At 32.2% G+C, this 22635-nt stretch overlaps 2 protein-coding genes across 3 annotated transcripts in view; one reads left to right on the forward strand and one right to left on the reverse strand.

Annotated features, from left to right (window-relative positions):
• Nucleotides 1-14777: 14777 nt before the first annotated feature.
• On the reverse strand, nt 14778-20189 carry LOC109119745 (uncharacterized). The gene is made up of 5 exons (XM_019212668.1): nt 20171-20189; nt 20012-20073; nt 16360-16897; nt 16056-16238; nt 14778-14857 (listed from the first exon to the last, which is right to left on the reverse strand). The coding sequence occupies exons 1-5, from the start codon at nt 20187-20189 to the stop codon at nt 14778-14780; spliced, it is 882 nt and encodes a 293-aa protein (XP_019068213.1).
• LOC101251163 (exocyst complex component SEC10b) overlaps nt 19976-22635 on the forward strand; it is a 37791-nt gene continuing 35131 nt past the window's right edge. Inside the window, exon 1 of one of the 2 annotated variants that reach the window (XM_004235166.5) lies at nt 19976-20250. The gene's annotated coding sequence lies outside the window, so the exon portion shown is untranslated. The remainder of the gene's footprint in view (nt 20251-22635) is intronic. The other variant, XM_010319919.4, reaches the window with a different exon arrangement.

The following is a 22635-nucleotide window of genomic DNA, read 5'->3' on the forward strand; positions in this document are numbered from 1 at the left end:
CTAGATAGATAACGATGGGTAATTTGTTATCTATTGTAACGACCTGTTTAGTCGTTTTGAGCAGCAGATTTTATTTCTGGAAAAACTGGATGAGACTATGGAACACACGACGGACCGTCATGGGCACGACGGACCGTCGCAGGGTCTCGTTTCAAAACACTTAGAAAATCTAAATTGGGTACTGAAAATCGACTCTCTAAACTTCGTGATGGAATGGTAGGACGGACCGTCACAGGCGTGACGGACCGTCACAGAGTCTTCAGTAAAAATCCAGTCTCTGAACCTTGCGACGACCTGCAGGACGGACCGTCGCAGGCACGACGGGCCGTCACAGGCTGCGTAATCCCAGTTCGGGTTGGATTTCTTTATACGTTTTAAGGGACGTTTTTGACTATTCCTGCCTTAATTATAAAGTTAGTAGGTTAATGTTAATAAGTCTAATTACTTGGGGGTTAAAAGAGTTAACCTTAAGTTAATTAGTGGGGTATTATTGCCATCTTTTATTCTTAATTATATACTAATTAGGGTAAAAGAAAGAGGGTTTGAATAAAGAAAATAGAAAGAACAAGAAGAGAGAGAGAGGGTCGATCGAGAAGGGGAAACACAAAGCTTTGGAGAAAATTTGCTTGCTTGATCACTAATCTTCGGTGGAGGTAGGTTATGGTTTTCATGCTATTCGTAGTAAACTCTTAATAGCGAATGAAATGTGTTAGTAGTATTGTGAACCTTCTGTATGCTTAATTGTATGCTTGCATGAATGATGTGATTATGTAATTATGAATAAATAAGCATGATGAAGCTATTGAATCCCAAATCTTGAAAAGAAACCCTAATCTACTTTGTTAATGATGATGCCTTGGTATAAAAGAAGGCTTGATGAATGAAAGTAGTGAGATTAGGGGATCGGGTGCCACGTTCCGGTACCAGGATAGTATATGAGGATCGGAGTGTCACGTTCCGACACCAGGATAGAATATGGATCGGGTGCCGCGTTCCGCTACCATGATAGAATATGGATCGGGTGTCACGTTCCGACACCAGGATAGAATATGGATCGGGTTCCACGTTCCGGTACCAGGATAGAATATGGATCGGGTGTCACGTTCTGACACCAGGATAGAATATGGATCGGGTGCCACGTTCCGGTACCAGGATAGTATATGAGGATCGGAGTGTCACGTACCGACACGAGGGGAATAAAGATAAAGAATCTTGAAAGATGTTAATATATTCAATCTAATGAACCTAATTCCCAAATGAGTATGATGAGGAGACGTGAGTCCTCATTGATGAGCTTGGTGTTGTAACCAAGGGCTATGGTAATTGTAAATGCTGCATGCTAAGGATATTAGTTGATTTTATGATATTATCTGATATATACTATTTTCTATTTTGAGTTGGCCGATGATATCTACTCAGTACCCGTGTTTTGTACTGACCCCTACTTTTATGTTTTCTTCTTGTTTATTTGTGGAGTGCAGCAAACGTGCCGTCGCCTTCGACTCAACAGTAATTCAAGCCAGTCTTACTACACCGGAAATTCAGGGTGAGCTAATGCTTCTAGCTTGGACTGTATCTTCTTCTTCAAGTCTTGATGCTTTGAACTTCCGGCATGGACTAGCTTCTCATGTATTTTTAGCTTTTAGAATACTCTTAGTTTAGTCATTTGATCGTAGATGTTCTTGTGGTGATGACTTCCAGATTTTGGGGAAAATAATAGTTATTGATTTTTTTAATGAGTTTAAGTCTTCCGCATTACTTTCTGTTGATATTATATTGAAATGTTAAGGTTTAGATTGGTTGGTTCGCTCACATAGGAGGGTAAGTGTGGGTGTCAGTCGCGGCCCGGATTTGGGTCGTGACAAAATAACAGACACTAATAATGATGCAAAAAAATGTATGATACATATTTTATTTTATATTATTTTTGTTTGCAAGAAACATTTTCTTTTTGTTCTGATTTTCAGATCGAGAATTTTTTTTAAAAAAATCATAACATGAATCACGGATTGATATTATATAATAATAATATACGATTCAAAGAACTTCATATTATTAGATTCAAATTTTCATACAACATTACATTTAAATAATGCGATAACTTAGATTTACCTCGCTGCGAAAATGGATATCAGGAAAAACAACTGCTACGATTTACTGATTTGAGCCACGAATTTAGAACCACGACAAAAAACTCTAACTCTAGCCTAATTCTCAAAAGAATAACTCACTTTTCTTCTCTTTGTGTTTGCTCTATATTTCTCTCTCTGTATTTCAATCTGTTTCTATATATCTCTATATCCCTCTGTATTCTTTTTTTTTCAACTGAACGTGTCTTTTTATAATATTGATTGGGTGAGAGTCTAGTGCTAATTAAAAAGGAACGTAATAGAGTGGGATTAGGATTTAATATAAAATATTGTTGAGAAAATTATGGTTGAAAAATAATTAAATAATTAACCTACTAAATAATAATAATAATACAGTAAAAACCAAAAAGAGGTAAATACACACGTTCAAGAATTTTTTAAAAAAACAAATAAAAGAAAAAGTCGTGCAAACCAATAGGTGGGAGAGAGAGAAAACTAAAATAAAATAAAAACTAAATAGGAAAAGAATTTTTTTAGGAATTAGTTTTTGGGAGTTTAAGGTTAATTAAGATAAGTGAAAGGTAATTTGAATATTTAGGACTCTTTTTTTTCTTTTTCTTAATATATACTACCATTACTAATTAAAAGTTGAAGATTTAAAACAAAAATACCATAAATTCACAATTTTGTATTATTAAAGTAATTTACAATTTATTTATTTTAAATATAACTTTTTTAAAATTGGTGTTAAATCTTTATATTTTGATTAAAAAAAATTAGGTGTTCACAGTCTTAAGTCCTGTTTTAATCATTTTAGAAATAGGAACATGAACTTTGGATAGACACCCTCACACTTTGAAATATTTCAAGTTGGATTTCCTTCCTTTTCATTTCTCATATGGAATAGATTGTGTCTTGAACAAATAAAATTGTTTTCTTTCTAAAAAGACAAAACTTTTTGTTGTTCCTTTTTGCAGTAAAGATTTTTCCTCGAAACAAGTTTTATGATTAACCCGAACTTATAAATAATGCATCCATCATTTCTTTCAACGTTCGATTTTTTCATTAGATTGAGGTTAATATAGAGCAGCAGTTTGATGGATAATTCCACTTTCCAAACATATTTCTGCATAAATAGATTTATACTCTCCATTCTTATCACTTTTTATCTTTTTCCAAATTTATTTTCAACTTCGATATTACATTGTCTAGACATTTCTATTGCTTCATCATTACCATTCAACGAATAAACATAGTCATTTCTAATGAAATTGTCAATAGAAGTAATGAGATACTTTTTCTCACCATGAGATGGTGTTGACTTCATATCACAAATGTCAGTCTAAATCAATTCTAAGAGATTAGAATTCCTTTCAACGGATTTATAAGAATGCTAAACATACTTAGATTTTACAAAAAACTTGACATTTTTATTTATTGCACTTAAAGTTAGACAAAACTTCTAAGTTGATCATTTTTTCTTACAAGTTTTTGTAATTGACATGCCCCAAGTGTTCATGTCACAAACATTGACTCAAGCAAGTAAGAACAAATAAAAATATTGAGTTCGAAAAGCTCTTAGCGAGGTAGCTTTTTCATCACTAATATTTTGTTCCTATTTTTTACAATTGTGCTTAATACAAACATTGTTTAGAGTAATCACCTGTCAAATGTCCTTTTCAGAAGGACCTTTCCATAACTTTCAATTTGATTGTATTGAACTACCCATGAACAAAGTTTCATCAATTTCAATAAAGGCAATATAGTCCAAATGTTACTTTTACAAAAACATAACGAATGACCATTCACCAATAGTCATGTCTATGCAAATACTTTTATTATAATAGACATTTTTTTTCATGAAAAATCACAACATCTTAAGTGACACTATTTTCTAAAAAAACACAATTATTTTGAATATATATATATATATATATATATAATTTGATTGTTTCATACTAGTCACACCATATACTAGTAATAGAGAAATTCAACAACCACAATACGGAATATACTCCAAAAATTTTGTGTGTCTAACATAATATAAAAGTATCACTAAATTTCATATCTTTTGCTCCAAAATTAGACAACAAATCTTATCATATCTTTATCATAAGCAAAGAACCCTACATTTTAAATGTGATCTCAAAAATATTTTTCAAGTATTTGAATATCATTTTTCCAGACCATCAAATGTCATTGGCAGTATGGAATAAAGTATTTTTTTTTCAAAAAGAATAAAACATATTCTTAGATTATCACATAGAAATGTTTTTCTTTTCAAATAGTCTTCCGACTATAGCATTTTGACGTACTATTTTATCAAACAAAAATATGTGTATCTCATTCTGCAAACTAGCGAATTTTAAAGGCAACATTATTTGCCAAGGAAAATTCATTCAAAAAAACATAAGATTAGCAGAACTTTTTCCAATGATACACATGATTGATATCAAAACTCTTAACTTTCCTCCTTAGATTAATTATAAGAAGGTTACCTGGTGTAATTTTTAATCAGAATACCACCAATTTTTTCTTCTGTACATTCTCACTTCAATCATGCTAAGCGAAACATCGAATTATGGAGAAGTAATGCATTAATCTTCTACTTCCAAATGATCTATTTCTCTCAATCAGTAGAATACAAGAAATACCAATAATATCTCATAATTTCCTTAAGATTATTATTCATCTTGTATTCTTAACATACTTAAAACTAGTAGCGAAACTAGAATCGGAAACAAATTAGAAAAAAATATAGAAATATTTTTTAAAAGAAGAATTGTTGTTAATCTGTGCCCAAAGAATCTTACTGATTCCAACAAACATTGCAGAAACACGAAGTTACCAAAGTTAATGAACCAGTGAAGAACAAAAGAATAGAAGAACAAAAAATAATTCACAAATCTAAAATTTGTAACACATACTAGAATCTAGAAAAACAGAAAGGAGATCTAGCCCACTGAATGCACATTGTCCCCTTAAGAAAATTATTCCCCTCTAGTATCCGAGGTTTGATTTGGAATATGTCATCCCAAGATAGAATGATATCAATCACCAGTGTATTAATATCCAAAACGTTGGTGTTAGAGAGCCACTCAAGGGCAGTAAAGTACACTTAGAATACTAGATTTAGTAGTAGAAGAAGAAGTCCATGAATTCTATTTAAATTGAGAGGAAATTCCTCAATTTATAGAAAACAAAGAGTAGTGCGAAAGGTTCTTATTGTGCCTTACCGAAAAGGTCACAAACTTTTGGAAAAGTCACAATCTTTCGAAAAGATTGTCACCTTTCACAACTTTCCATAAAAGTCGCAATTTTTCATAATAGTTACAACTTTTCATAAATCACAAAATGTAAAATACAATTTGTATCTTGGGAATTTTTTTTTCTAAAAATTCAGACATTATTAAATGAAGAATGTGTTCTTATGTGGTGAATGCAATAAGATTTGTTTTGGTCTATATATGAAAATTTAAATGTGTATAATAAAATTGTTTCAAGTTTAAATAGACAATAGAATTTATACGAAAATCCTTGAATAATTTAAAATATTTAAAAATGATCTGATTAAGTATTTCAATGAATGTGAGATTACTTGACATAAATAAAAATTTATTCTAATTTCAATAAAATAATCAAGAACTGAATGTTTATAAGTTCAACCCTCTTCAACAAGAAGACACCAAAAAGGTGTTAAACATATATTCAGATAATTTCAAATAATTAATTTGAAATTATTTTGTTCTAATACATCCAAGTAAGAAATAATCGATTATGCAGATGCAACTAATTTGTCTACACATAAAGTCAGATCTTAAGTAAGTTATTTATTAACATATGTAAGTGTAATTATATTATGATATTCGATGAAGCAATAAATAGTCGCCATTCCTCTAAATTAAGCAAATCTAGTAATTTTTATGAAATCAACACGGAGTGTGTATGATCAGTTTAATGACCCGATATATTTTGCAATTATACAATCTTTTTATGCAAACAAAGATTTACAAAAAAATGTATGAAAATAATATTGCTTTATCATATTGCACCAATTTTTATTTTTTTTACTCATGATCTTCAACGAAGTGGTGAGATAGGTGTTAACAAATCCACTCAAGTGATAATATTGAAACTTTTTTAAAGCATTAGCAACACCAACATTTAAAAATTAAGATATTAAATTGAAATGCATCGACTATAGATATTAATTAAAACTTTCATCATGGATGAGTAAAGTACGTATCGTACTTTCCCCCCTTATTTATGAATTTCTCCGGCCGAATTTTTGTAATAAAATATTTAATAAGACAATACTCAAAAGTCTTCTACGATATATATATATATATATATATATACTACTTTTTTTACTATATTTTTTTCATTGAAGTTAATATATTAAAATTATAACAAGATACATTATCTTTTAAAGGACATTAGAAAGAGTGTTATGAATTCATTATATTTAATAATTGAAGATATACATATACAATAGACTCAAGGAAGAAGCCTCGGCTAACTCTGTGCTAGCAGCCGCGGTAAGACGAGGGAGGGGGGGAGTGTTCTTCGGAATGACTGGGCATAAAGGGCACGTAGGCGGTGAATCGGGTTGAAAGTGAAAGCCGCCAAAAACTGACCTGACCATACATCTATCATTGGAATCAGAAGAATTTGGTCCGTCCAACGTCTCTGACCTTGTTCTAAGAAGATCTCATTTTCGTATTTTTTCAGTATGAACCAGTTAAAGAGCATACATCGTAGAAGACGGAACTAACTTTTCCCCTTTCCTTACATTTAAGTGTCCCAAGGGCCCTTTCTTTGCCCCTTGGTTCGCTAGCTGACTTGCCAGCGCTGACGATAAGCCACTGCCTTGTAGTGCTCTCTGAGCTTGATTGCTCCGAGTATTAATAGATCACTTCGAAATGGCATATACATCACATATCCTGGATCAAGTAAAAACTTTGGGGTTCCAACAAGCTACTGCTACATTCATTTCATTAGGAATTAATGATCTTTTAACAATACCTTCTAAGGGATGGCTAGTTCAAGATGCTGAACAACAAAGTTTGATTTTGGAAAAACACCATCAATATGAAAATATACACGCGGTAGACAAATTACGTCAATCCATTGAAATATGGTATGCTACAAGTGAATATTTGCTCCAAGAAATGAATTCGGATTTTAGGATGACTGACCCTTTTAATCCAGCTCATATAATGTCTTTCTCGGGAGCTCGAGGAAATGCATCACAGGTACATCAATTAGTAGGTATGAGAGATTAATGTCGGATCCTCAAGGGAAAATGATTGATTTATCTATTCAAAGCAATTTACGCGAATGACTCTCTTTAACAGAATACATCATTTCTTGCTACGGAGCCCGTAAAGGAGTTGCGGATACTGCTGTACGAACATCAGACGCTGGATATCTCACTCACAAACTTGTTCAAGTAGTTCAACACATTGTTGTACGTCGAACAGATTGTGGCACCGCCCGAGGTATTTCTGTGGGTTCTCGAAATGGGATAATGTCGGAAAGGATTTTTAGTCAAACATTAATTGGCTGTGTATTAGCAGATGACATATACATGGGTTCACAATGTATTGCCACTAGAAACCAAGCCATTGGCATTGGAATTGTAAATCGATTCATAACCTTCCGGGTACAACCAATCTCTATTCGAACTCCCTTTACTTGTAGGACTACATCTTGAATTTGTCGATTATGTTATGGGCGTAGTCCTACTCATGGCGACCTGATTGAATTGGGGGAAGCTGTAGGTATTATTGCAGGTCAATCGATTGGAGAACATGTGCGAGCCCCATATAATGGAAAAATAAAATTCAATAAGGACTTGGTTCATCCGACACGTACACATCATGGGCATTCTGCCTTTCTATGTTCTATAGACTTGTATGTAACTATTAAGAGTGAAGCTATTCTACATAATGTGAATATTCCACCCAGAAGTTTGCTTTTAGTTCAAAACGATCAATATGTAGAATCAGAACAAGTAATTGCTGAGATTCGCGCAGGAATATCCACTTTGAATTTTAAAGAGAAGGTTCGAAAACATATTTATTCTAATTCAGACGGAGAAATGCACTGGAGTACCGATGTCTATGATGCACCCGAATTTACATATGGTAATGTTCATCTATTACCAAAAATAAGTAATTTATGGATATTATTAGGAGGGCCGTGCAGGTTTAGTCTAGTCTACCTTTTGATCCACAAGGATTAGGATCAAATGAATGCGCATTCTCTTTCTGGCAAGCGAAGATATACTTCTAACCTCTCAGTAACCAATGATCAGGCGAGGCAGAAATTGTTTAGTTCGAATTTTTATGGTCAAAAAGAAGATAAAATTTCTGATTATTCAGACCTTAATCGAATCATATGTACTGGCCAGTATAATCTCGTATATTCGTCTATTCTTCACGGAAATTCTGCTTTATTATCAAAAAGACGAAGATACAAATTCATCATTCCACTACACTCGATTCAATAACTCGAGAATGAACTAATGCCCTGTTCAGGTATCTAAACTGAAATCCCCATAAATGGTATTTTTTGTCGAAATAGTATTCTTGCTTATTTCGATGATCCTCGATACAAAAGAAAGAGTTCGGGCATTATTAAATATTAATATTTTGTATAAAATATCTTATTTAACACTCTCAATCTCTCATATAGGATATGTACCATTCAGTAATTTTATACCATTTAAAAGATATTTCTCATTCCGCAATATTAATAAACAGGAATAAAATATTTTCTCTTATATCTTTTTTTGTTTATATAGTTTTGTATTATTCAATAAAATATATCTTTGAACAATTTGAATGTAATTGACTGAATTACACAGTCCATTTCTTTCCGAGTTGAAAAAGAAGGGAAAAATTACATAAACAAAGACCTTTTATTTTATAATTACCAATTTTAAGTACACTTTTTATTTATTACCATTTTTGTCAAGTTTTAGCTATATTAACTTAAAATAATTTTAGAACCCATTTATTCCTTTTTTATACAATTTTTAAACAAAGTAAAACGTATTCTCGTCATATCCTTTCTCGCTCTTTTTTTTTCTTTCTCCTTCTCCTCGTCAAAAATTAGGGTTTTTGGTTTTTTTCTCCATTAATCTGTACGAATTTTAATGGAAGAAGGTATTAGAAGAAGTCCGCGTCTAGTGAGGGCTTCGAATCCAAAAGTTTATCGAATAAATCGAAAGAAGCTTCAAGTTTCGTCTTCTAATTCTATGGATGAAATTCCAAGTTTTAGTTTGGGTATCTCACAAATATAGGGGGAGAAGAACAATGAGGACGAAAAAAAGAATCAAAAGAAAGGTAAAAAAGAGTTAAAGAGGTTAAAACAATGAAGAAATCGAAAAAAATATGTGTTACTTTGGCATCTACATCGAAGAAAATCGTTGACAGTGATGATCATTTTGAGGATTTACCTCCTCAATTTCAGTCAAAAAGTTTGAAAAATAAAGACGGATTGGAAAAGAAAAGACCGGTGAATGATGGAAAAACACGAAATCGTTTACCCAAAAGTGTCATTCTACCAAAGAGTAGATTTCCGGTATGTGCTAGTACTTCTTAGTTATTTGTTGTTTAGCAATGGGTTGTATGTTGATTGCTGCTTGTTTTTTAGATGTAGTATGTGAAATTATCTTTAATTCAACTTTCATTCAACTTTAATTCAACTTTAATTAAACTTTAATTCAACTTTAATTCAACTTTAATTCAACTTTTATTCAGCTGATTACTACCTTTCTGCGACACATAGTATGTGAAATTCATCTCCATTTATCTTCAGTATGTAGTAACACATTTTTAATTCATGTTTAATGCATACGCAGGATCGTAAATTCTGGAAACATCCTGATGTTGTGTATATTTCGAGTAGGTGGTCATGTTACACTAATCATAGTGTCATTGAACAAATCAAACTATCTTTATCTGATAAACAACTTGAGATGTTTAGGAATACATGTTTTGGGTACTTTCTTGACCTTCCAAAATCGAGCACACAACTACAACTTATTCATTGTCTTATAAATAGAGAGTTAAAACACACACCAGATGATGTGTTTTCTATTGAAATAAATAACAAAAAGTTATTTTTTGGTCTTAGAGAATTTGAGATAGTTACGGGCTTAAATTGTGTTGGTGATGGCACATCTATCAATGTTCCCAATTCTAGATGTAGTTTGATGAGTAGTTATTTTCCGAAAAAAATCATAGTTCCAAAGAGTCATCTACGTGCACTGTTTTTAGCTAAAAAATTCATAGATGATGACTCGACTGTGTCATTGGTTGTTCTATACTTCATTAATGATTTTTTATTTTCATATGAGGACAACGAATACCAAATTAGAAATAGAGATTTTTACCTTGTGGAAAGTGGAAAATTCAATTCATATCCGTAGGGTTTAGATGTCTACAAAAAGTTGTATGATTCTGTGAGGCATGAGCTTAAGTCAACACATAAGTACTATAGAATTGGTGGCTTGCCTCTTGCTCTTCAAATTTGGATATTTGAGTGTTGTTCAAAGGTTGATGAAGATATAGCTATTCGTGTTGCTGATTCTATTCCAAGAATCTTGAATTGGAAGACAATTGCAGAAAGTCCATGGTTAAAATATATTGAGAAATGTCTCTTCATGCCTACAAAAAACAAGGTATTTGTACAAAGTTAATATATTTTATTACATTGTTTATTTGAACTCAAGTTACTATATCTAATGTTATTTTGTGTATTTGGTTTTTCAGTTTGAGAACATAGTGGCCAGTGAAGATGAAGAATCCAAATTCAGGCTTCCTGAAACTCGTGATAACGATGCTGAAATTTTGAAATTCGAGCCTAAAGGATCAAGTCATGGTCTAGACATTTTGACCAATGAAGTCATAGAATTGAGAAAAGAGCTTGTAAAAGTATACACAAACTAAACTTTAGGCTTTTTATTTTAAAACTGTTATTTTTTAATATTTTCATTATGATTTAATATCTATTAGGTGAATGAAAATAACAAAGCGCTTGAAGAAAAGATTGATTTAGGATTCAATCAAATCAAAGAATTTGTGGTGAACTCAAACAAACAATTATTGGAGGATATTTCTTTGCTGTTTACTAAGAGTGGTTGTAGCAGCTCTGTTATTCGAGAAGTCAAGAAACCATCTAAGAAGCATGCTGGCGAGACATTTTCAGGTGGATTAGATTTTAATGGAGGTTCGTTTATATTTTCAGTAAATTTCTGTTATATTCATAATATAATTTTAATATATAGTTTAGTATTTTCTTCCAGTTAATCTAGAAGTGACACGAATTTGATATTTCATTTTTCAGTTAACTTTGATATATTTTTTTTATAATATGTTAATTACATATACAACATTTTCTCCCCGTGTTAATGCATCTGTAAATGAATCGAGAGGGAACGATGCTCATGTTATGGGATCAAATCAAAATGAAGAATCTCAAGTGCTTAAAGCTACAATTAGATTTGTTGATGTTGAAAATTTTGAAAGAGTATCAAGTAAAATAGGTAATGAAGGATTTTATACAAATATATTACATATTTCATATATTTTAATTCAATTCTGTTTTTTTAAATGTTCATGTTATGTACAGATGAAGATGTTGCAGGAATTGCTATTGAAAAAGTTCTGTCAGAGGTTGTTGCTGATATAAATGGTATTCATTTTCTTAACTTCAACTAAACTTCTTTCGTTTTATTTTGATAACATTATTAAAATATTTATTTTGCTTACAGTCCAAGAGACTGCTGATGTGAATACAGTTGGGGCGAAACCTGATGGTAATGTAGTAAAAAAAACCCAACAAAAATAAGTGTTGCATCTGTTGATTGTAAATTAATCAATATATCTATTATATGCAGATGCAACAGAGGATTGTCAAAAACCTTTGCATACTTTTGATGACTTTATTTTACTTGATAAAGATCTTTCTCAGATCAATAGGACTGAAGAATCTTATCTAAAAAAAAGAGCCCAAGTTGATCAAAACAAAAGAAAGTGTCACCGAAGAAACATGGCAGAAAGAAAAATCCAGGAAAGTTAATAACATCTTCCTTCACACAACATTTTGAATCTGGAGGAACTTTATGTGTTGTACGTCAGGTTTTTGAGACAAAACATCCTTTTTTATATGCAACCGGAGGAGATTATGAATCTAATTTGATCGATTCATTCACTAAGTGGCTTTACACGGGTACAAAAAAGAGGTAATTTATTTTGATGTTTTTGGGATAATTTTCCTAATTCATAATATATACAAGCTTAATTCAACTTGTGGAACGCTCTGTACCTCTTTTTTAGTTGTTCCTGTCTCGACTTTGAGTATTTTTTAATTTTTGTTCTGTTTTGATAGGGGAAAGAAACTTTATACAGATGTTCTTAATGTTATCAATTCAGCATTTGAATTGGGTATCTGTACGGTAGATGAAAGACTCTGGTTTTTCAAATTGGCACATTTCGGACAATAATGGTGTGATGAGGTTTTTTATATAAATTTTAGTTGGACTTTAATATTTCTTTGATTTGTTCTGTTTCTTAATCTTGAGTTTGCCTTTGTCTCAACTAAAATTCTTTCTGTTTAGTTGTGTAGATAGATTGTATTTTTCATCTATTGAAGCTCTTTAGTTGTGTGACATTGTAATTCTATAGCTTGCAAGTCATTTTTCTTTCTGTTCTTGTTCCCTTTGTCTCTGTCTTTCAAGAGGGACAAAAGCTCAGGATAATGCGAAAAGGAGGAAACTTGTAATCAAGTTCTTGTCATTTTAGCTTCAATTCTTTTCTTTTGAGGTTCATTGTATCATTAAGAATCCACAAATATGCATATACATGAGCTAGAATATTATATAAAATATGTCAGCTTCAGTAAGTTACTATTGTCTCTATGTTTTTTCTAGTTGAAATTGAACATCTTCATAAGTTCTATCACTGTTCTGTTTCACCAATATGTGATGAATGAGCCACACTTGGGGCGAAATTAGAGTTTTCCCTTAACTTTGAGTTGAAATTTCTGCACTATTCTATCACTGTTCTGTTTCATAAGTTTTTTTTTTGCAGCATATTGATGTCATTTTCTATTACCTAAGAAAGAAAGGAAAATATGAAACCAACAGTAATGTTCGTTTTACGACGACTGATTGTGTTTTCAAGACAAAGATTACCAATTCTTTCTTTAAACTTTGTGATGCTCATGAGGATAAGAAAAATTTTAAAGTTTTAGATTCTGATGATATTACCCGGTATATCAGTGGACGTCGTTTGTTGGCAAGTACCTCGTGGGATAAAGTGGATTTTGTTCTTATTCCACTAAACATTAAAGAGAATTGTCACTGGATTTTTGTGGTGTTTGATATTGGGCAAAGGTCATTGGAGGCGTATGATTCATTTCCGGCTAGGGTGGGGTGAATTTAGAGGTAAAAAATATTGTTGAGATGCTTTCGGTTGTTTTACCATATTATCTAAGTGTGGTTAAGTTCTATGATAAGCGTCTTGAATTGAAGTCAACACCAAAATACAGTGAGATAAATGAGTTCGAGAAAATTGAGTTTCATTTCATAACTAAAGATGTTCCCAGACAAAATGAGGATTCGCTGTAAGTATTATCAAATATGTGTTTTTTTTTATTAAATTGATATTTTGATAATAATTTTATATTGAATTTTGTAGGGATTGTGGAGTTTCCGTTGCTGCATTTGCGGAGTTTGTAAGTAATGGCCAACATATTCTAAATCAACAAGTAAAGGCAGACATTGTCCGAAAGAGATTTGCAGCTATATTATGGGAATATGCAAGAAGGAAGGAAGCGAGTGACCTTCAAAGTGAAGACGAAAGACCAGTTAGATAAAGGAATATAGTTATATTAGTTAGTATGACTATGAAAACTATATAATGTAATACAATTTGTAGTTACTATGGCTATGAAAAATTGTATTGGTCTATTTTGTAAGTCTTGATATTATATACCTAACTGTGTTGTTTATATGTAAGTCTTCTATTTGAAGTTGTTCCTTCTTTGTGTCCTTATTGATCCTTTCTGTTTGTACTTCCTCTAAGGAATTTTGTCTTTGCAGTTGGAATGCTACATATGTTAGTTTGTTTGGGAGCAACAAGTCGTTGCCCATGTCTATCCCGCTTGTTGGAAGTTTGCTTGATTGAGTTTAAAGAAGTCAATGCTCCTCATACTTCTGTTTGAATGACACTATGAATGCTCATGTAAAACTTGCAGGAAATGGTAGTAAAAAATTGTAATTAAGTTGATTTAAAGTTATAGTTTTATTTGAATATGTAATTTGAGTAGTAAAAAATTGTAATTTTCGAGGTAAACATGAAACCTCAATAAGTTGTGAAAACTATAAAAAAAAGTATGTATTTTTTTTTTGTTGCAAATATATGAACTTCTGTGTTACGTATCGATACTATTTATTTTTTTGAAATCCTATTTTTCTTTATAGAATTAGAACAAGACATTAATCTTAAAATTTCCACAAGTGAATTAAACCTGAATTAAATCTATATTACACAAATGGTAACAATTGAATTAAACCTAAGCTAAAGTTGTATTACACAAATACTAACAAGTGAATTAAACTTTGAATTAAAGCTATATTACAAAGATACTAACAAACCAAAAACATACCAAGCATCACCCAAATTCCCCAACCTGACAAATATACTCAGCAAGACATTTCCAAGCCTCAAGCTCAACTGGGTTATTCCAGTAAACTATATCATTTCATCTATATATCATATAAAATGTAACTATACACATAGAAACATTCCAGTAAACTGAATAACATGAGATTGCACAACTAAGAAAGCATTCTATTAAACTGAATAACATGAGATTGCACAACTAAGAAAGCATTCTATTAAACTGAATAACACGAGATTGCGGAACTAAAAATATAAATCATATAACCGAACATGATCCAAATTCGTAGAGTCAATGAGCTTCTAAAAAAAACTACTAAAATAAATTATTTTTTTATTCTTGATCATAAGGCCTGACATTTTTGCAAGTCTTCCTGTTGTGATCATGTTGTCCACAATTACTGCATGTAATTTCGCCTTCTTGAATCCATCTTCTCTCAGTTTAGTATGTCTTTTATTTTTTGGCCTTCCCGGAGGTCTCTTTCCATGAGGTGGAAGTACAATATCTTCAAGAACATATGTTGATGTGTTCCATGTACTTTCATTTGGCAGGGGATCCATTTGAAATTGATATGTCAACAGTAAATTTTTTCTTGTATAGTAAGCCGAACAATATTTCTCATAACCAGTGTGTTTTATTGTTAAAACGGCCAAAGCATGTGGACATGGTAACTCATCCAATTGAAATATCCCACATGTGCATGTACGTTGGTGAAGACATACTGTGAATTGTGTAATACCATCAAGTACGGTATACACATATTTATTTGTCTCTACAACCTATGAAAAAAAATATATAATCAAGAGAGATGTTAGATATGAATCCGAAGAAAAAATACTAGCAAACAGATTAGGCATACCTTTAATTTCTCTAATGCAGTTTTATTGCGCCGCAATATATTTTCATACTTTTTTCCAAGGTGAAAACCTGAAAATCTCGCCTTTGATCTGTTATTGTTATTCCATTTCTGTACAAGTTGTACTCATGAATTCCAAGAGTTGCAAGACTGTAAGAACTTTGGCATGTCTTGTTCGTGAATTGACTGATTCTGCTATATTTTATGTCATCATCCAAGTTCTGTTTACTTCAGCATGCACACGCGACCATTTGTTGTATCCAATGTTCAACAAGTAATCTTTGATCCTCTTATCTATCTTCTCAATCATTGTCATACATTGATTAAATTCTGTCATGGTGTAAACAACTCAGTGACCCTTTGTTGACTTCTTCTGAATTTTATCATTATGTTTTGCAGTAAGTGCCACATACATGCAAAATGAGGTACTTCATCATAAATTGTTGAAACTGCCTTAATAATGCTTGCATGCCTATCGGAAATGATACACATCTCTGGTCTTTGACCAAATGCATCTCTGAATTGCTCAAAAAACCACCTCCAAGATGAATCATTCTCTGAATCGACAATAGCATAAGCAAGTGGCAATATACTCCCTGCACCATGTACACTTTTTTTAATACAATTTTAATACATTTTTACTGCAATCATAATTCAATTTTAATACATAGTTCAAAAATTCAATATAAAACACAGTATCATATTCGAAAGTCTGACCTGCTGCATCTAAGGTATTAGCAGTTAGCAGTGTCCCTTTGTATGCTCCTTTTAAGAAAGTTCCATAAACAACTACAATTGGTCTACAATATTCACATCCTTTTATCGAGGTGAACAAAGCTACAAACGCATATAAAAAACGTTCATCCTCTGATTTGTGAAATCTTATATGAGAACCAGGGTAAGTCGCCTCTAGTATGTGAAAGTAGCTTGGCAACTTTGCATATGATTGAATTGGATCACCCCGGATTAATTCAAGAGCTGCTTCTTTAGCTCTCCAAGCTTGCATATATGTGAGTCGCACACCATATTCAGCTAACATGTCACGTTGTATGTCTTTTGGTGTGTAATTAGCATCTGGTTCAGCATATTTACCCACAATAATACTCCCAACAACACTCTTAGTTGCTAGCCTTTCCGATAATGAATTATGTAGCAACAAACAAGTGTGTTCGCTTTCAAATTCTCTAATCTTGAACATTTCAGATTTGTTCAAGCTTGAAGCTCGTAAACTCCAACTGCAGCTTTCTCCTAGGCACTGTATCGAATAGTTGTAGAAAAAATATTAATACACAATTAATAATTTAAAGTGACTTGAATTTAGGTCTTACCTTATTGCGCTTGATCTTGTTGTCTTGAATTGAAAATGATTAAGAATGGAATGTCTTTTTAGTGCACTAGTGAGGACATATTTATTCTTATACACCTGATCTTTTTCAAATAAAGAGTGATTGGGATTAATAATGATGTCTGGTGCTAACTCTTCTAGCTCATCAACTTCCTCACATGATCCGAATCCAATTAACCCTATTGCTTCATCAATACCATTAAATGTATTAGAGAAGTATGAATTGTGTATAACCCTCATATCTCCTGAAGTGTGAACACAAAAGTGGAATGAGTGCAACATTAGTCTCCAAGTTGACTGGTTCAGTTGTTGTGACACATAAAGGGTATCTTGTCATATCTCGATGTTCCTTTTTAGTTTCAAGATATATCTTTACCTCCATATCATTATGAATTTGAATTGGAGGAGACATTTCATCAATTTTATATCTGATTTCAACTTTACTTGTTGATGTGTCTATTGACAATTGAGTAGCAATTACAGAAACGAGGGTGGCAAACGTTGACTCTGTGTGTATCAACACACCATCTGCCAAGTAGTTAATATATTTGTTGCTAGGATCCCATCGTCCATTGAAGTAAAGCATCACCGCTATATTAGTCATATTTTTTCTGCACATCATTAAAGAGTGTATTACTATAATTAAAAGACTAGAGAGAGACATATAGATTAATCTGCTAGAAGAGCATCACTTTGCTAACAATTGAATTAAATCTTAATAAAATCTAAATTAAAAATTTATCATACAAATGCTAACAAGTGAATCAAACATGAAAAGAAGTTGTATTACACATATGCTAACAAGTGAATTAAACTGAATTGAAGTTGAATTACACATATGCTAACAAGTGAATTAAACCTCAATTAAAGTTGTAATACACAGATGCTAACAAGTGAACTAAACCTGAATTGAAGTTGAATTACGCAGATGCTAAAAAGTGAATTAAACTTGAATTAAAGTTGTATTACACAGATGTTAACAAGTGAATTAAACCGGAATTAAAGTTGTATTACGCGGATGCTAACAAGTGAACTAAAACTGAATTGAAGTTGTATTACACAAATGCTAACAAGTGAATTAAACATGAATTAAATCTGTATTACACAAATGCTAACAAGTGAATTAAACATGATTTAAAATTGTATTACACAATGCTAACAAGTGAACTAAAACTGAATTGAAGTTGTATTACACAGATGCTAACAAGTGAATTAAACCTGAATTAAAGTTGTATTACACGTGCTAACAAGTCAACTAAAATTAAATTGAAGTTGTACTACACAGATGCTAACAAGTGAATTAAACATGAATTAAAGCTGTATTACACAAATGCTAACAAATGAATTAAACTTGAATTAAAATTGTATTACACAATGCTAACAAGTGAACTAAAACTGAATTGAAGTTGAATTACATAGATGCTAACAAGTGAATTAAACCTGAATTAAAGTTGTATTACACAGATGCTAACAAGTGAACTAAAACTGAATTGAAGTTGTATTACACAGATGCTAACAAGTGAATTAAACTTGAATTAAAGCTGTATTACACAGATGTTAACAAGTGAATTAAACTTGAATTAAAATTGTATTACACAGATGCTAACAAGTGAACTAAAACTGAATTGAAGTTGTATTACACAAATGCTAAAAAGTGAATTAAACCTGAATTAAAGTTGTATTACACAGATGCTAATAAGAGATCATACTTATTAGAGAAGAGAACTGAATATCAGACACTCACAGGAACTTGAATCAAACGAAATCTCAACATAAATCATCAAACAAAAAGGCACACAAGTAACGTAAACATAAATCAAACGAAATCTCAACATAAATCCACACAAAAAGAAGAAAGGCGTAACGATCTGAGCACTGTCAAGACCACAATTGCAAGGTCACATTAAAGGATCAGTTAAGTGCAAAGGAGACCAACAAAAATCGCAGAATGCAGTGCAAGTAACCTAAACTAACAAATCTTACTCAACACTAACCTTTAAATTGCAATGGCGAGAGAAAATTGAAGTCGCCGGAAAAAAGTTGCAATCACGAGAGAGAGAAAAAATTGCAGTTGCGAGAGAGAAGAAAAAATTGCAGTCGCGAGAGAGAAAAAAAAAGGGCAACTTTCACATATAGCAAACAAAAAATTCATATTTGTATGCTATAACAAACTTTGCATAATTGCGCTCCATAACAAACATAAAAACTGTATAATTCGCTATACATATACATGTGTATAATTCGCTGGCCTAAAATTGTATAATTCGCTGGCCTAAATTGTATAATTCGCTGGCCTATTTCGCTGCAACTGTATAATTAGCTTTGCATACATTTGAATCGAATTAAAATGTATGTATATTGCATAATTATAAGTGTATAGCAAGAAGATATATGTTTTTCTCGCTTTATACAAAACAGAAACACAATATATACACTTCTGTTGTATAAAGCTAGAAAAAATTGTATTTCACTGCAATTGTATAATTCACAATTGTATAATTCTTTGGCCTTTTTCTCTGCAATATTTGAAGTAAAATGTTTGTAAATTATATAATTAAGTGTATAACACGAAGATATACATTTTTGCTTGTGTATATACAATTTTCTCTCGCTTTATGCAAAACTGAAACAAAAATTATACACTTCTGTGTATAAAGCGAGAGAGGCGAGAATGGGAGAGTGGCGAGCGAGACTTTTAGGAGAGAGACGCCTGGCAAATTTTTGCCAACGTTTGTTATGGAGCACAATTAAATCAAACTCTAGCTATTCCATTTAATTTAGGTTATTAGTTTGCTATTATATACAATTTTCCCCAAAAAAAATTGCAATTGCGGGCGTGGGAAAATTTTGGGGCGAGAGAAAAAATATGAAGTTGAATATTCAATTAAATTGACATTTATGATTAAAAAAATAATACTGACAAATATGATAATTATTTTTAAAAAGTAGCACACAAGTTATTTCCCCAAAAAAAGAGATCAGGTAAACAGGTCAACCCGGCCCAATAAAATGACTGGATCCTACCTGTAACCTCTCCTTCATTTGTCCCTTGCTCCATGACTCTTCTGCTAACTCAACTTCTCGGTCTACAACGGAGAAACTTATAAACAAATAAAGTAAAGCTCATTGAGATCTTCAAGGAAAGCCGTATTCTTCTTCTTGTTAATCCTGAGATTTTTCTACAGTTCATCTTGATCGCCATTTTGCTGGGAACAAAGCGAACTCCATTTCACCATTTCTCCAACCATAATTGAGCAAAAGAGGCGAGTTATTTCTCTAAACAGTTTGCTCTATCTATATGTTTTTTACTTCTTGCAATTGTGTTGCTGTGTAGTTGATTATCTAACAAATTGGGTCTATGAAAAAAAGGAGAGTAATTCCCTTGCAGGTTTAACTGGATGTTAGTAGCGATCAGCTCTTATTTTGTTTGATTTTCTTTTTTGCTGTTAAATTTCTGTAATTGAAGGGTTTGAATCTGAAACTTTTAGTTTTCTAAGTCTGTAGTGAGGATTAATACTCTTCAGCTTCACATCTGAGTCGTTTAGGAAAATATTATAATTTCATTAGTTGATCTCTGCTATTGCAACTATATATGTTAAAGAATTTCTCTTGCTCACATCTTTGTTCTAGATTGAAATTGGAGTAAAACAGTTGGTTCCTTAATTTTGCTTTACTATGAACATCTTGATGTTACTTGGCTGCTATTTTTGATGTACATGTTGCTATTTGGTGGAGTTTTTTAATGCTTATATTTTGTGTTTCTGCTTTTTTCCTGTTAATAATTGCCCTGATGTTGAGTGATGCGGTGATGATATCTCATCTACTTCCACTGAAGTGGCAGTGTCTAATATTCTCCAGTTGGGAAACAGATCAGATTCTTAAAAGAGGAAGGAATTCACGGCTTTATCTTCTGAAATTGCTACTTTTTGGATATCTGAAAATTTTATTATTCCACCAAATATAGGGTAAACTAAATTTCTGCGACCCTAAGATAAATAGGACAACAAATGTTGTAAATTCTCTACTTTTTGGTATATTTATTGCTTATATACCAGAGATTTTTCCATCTTTAGTAAAAAAATTACCTTAAATAAAAAAGATATATAGGACGAAGGAATTTGCAATCCTAGATATTCTAAGAGAAAGGATGATACAGAAACCAGCTTAAAAGGTGGGAAGGAACAATGGCGTATTGCACTTTAGCAGCTCGGAGTATGTGCCCAGTGCCTTAAACCGGAACCTATATTGAGATGTATGTAAATAAGAAGGAGAAGGCGATGCTGCTAAAGATGGTCTTATGATTTACAAAGCTATGCTGTCACTTATCTGTCCATCTAGACATTTCAACATTATGTATTTAGATAAGAAGTAAATGGAGCCCTTTGATTCCCAATCGAGACTTTCAATAGTATTAAAATCATTTCTATTTCTTCCATCAAAATGACCATAACATGTAAAGGGGTTCCAATGCATTTCTTTTGTCCTTGCTCGCCACATGCCATTTTCTACTATCACCAACATGTCATGTGCACATACTTCTTGGTGTTGAGAGCTTATATCAAGGGGACTTTTTGTGTCTTTCACTTCACACGTTGAGAGATGATTAAAAGTGAAAATTGAGATAGTCCATCGGCAGAGTCTTTGACACTGAGTGAATAAGTCACATTCAAAGTTTGCTTCTAACATGAGATTATTGAACTTGGAGAACTCAATTTCCCTCAATAATTCCTCTCCATAGTCCACTACATTACTTACCCAAAAGAAGAAGAAGAAAACTCTCCATACTCCACTAACTTAGATGTAGAAAAAGCTAAAGAATGGCAATCATATGTTTTAGCCACGTAGTACATTGCAACTACTCCCCTCCACTTACTCTCTGTTTGTTGGAGGATATCCAAAATCATCAACAATCACTTCCCTACTTGAAGGATGACAGAATCTAATGCCCGAATTACCCACTGTGAGGAGAGTATTGTCTTCACTCTACTGTTAAGTAATATCACTTTTCCCTTCTGTTATTCTAGAGGAATTTTCATTATTACTTTTTCACACGTAGGTCTGCACAAGGTTGACTTACTTTTGCTAGAAAGGTATGATTTTCCCAAGGCAGCCATCATTCTGCCAAAATTTGAACTCATAGGAACCAAAACCTTAGTGCTGCATCTTGAGCCTAGAAGGAGATGCAGATACTCACAACCCCTAAAAGATTAGCAAGATTTTGGATATTTGAATCATCATTAATCAGAATGAACGTTATGTTATGTGTATGACACGCAATCTCAACGCCACTCTGATGCAACATTAAGTGCCATTCAGCATTTGTACTCATCTAAAGTATAGGAAGTATGCGTTGTTAGCGAAAAAGTACATAGAAGATGGATATCAGATTTCCGCAATCCTCAATCTTGGGACAATACATTGTTCAATGTTCATCTTTGGCTTGTAAATTAGAGAGAAATCTGTCGACAATGGCTTCTTCAACATCTTGCTCAAGACTTATAATAAATAGAATAAGCTAAAGAAGCATAGGCTAAAAAAAGATAAACTCTTACATCTCAGAGGAGTATTACTAACTTTTGAGGTTTTATCAGGTTTGTAAATGAACCAAGAATAATGTGTTTAGTATAAGTGTTGAGCATTGTATTGAT

This window comes from Solanum lycopersicum, chromosome 3, assembly GCF_036512215.1.
Source record: "Solanum lycopersicum chromosome 3, SLM_r2.1".
Classification (NCBI taxonomy): Eukaryota; Viridiplantae; Streptophyta; class Magnoliopsida; order Solanales; family Solanaceae; genus Solanum; species Solanum lycopersicum.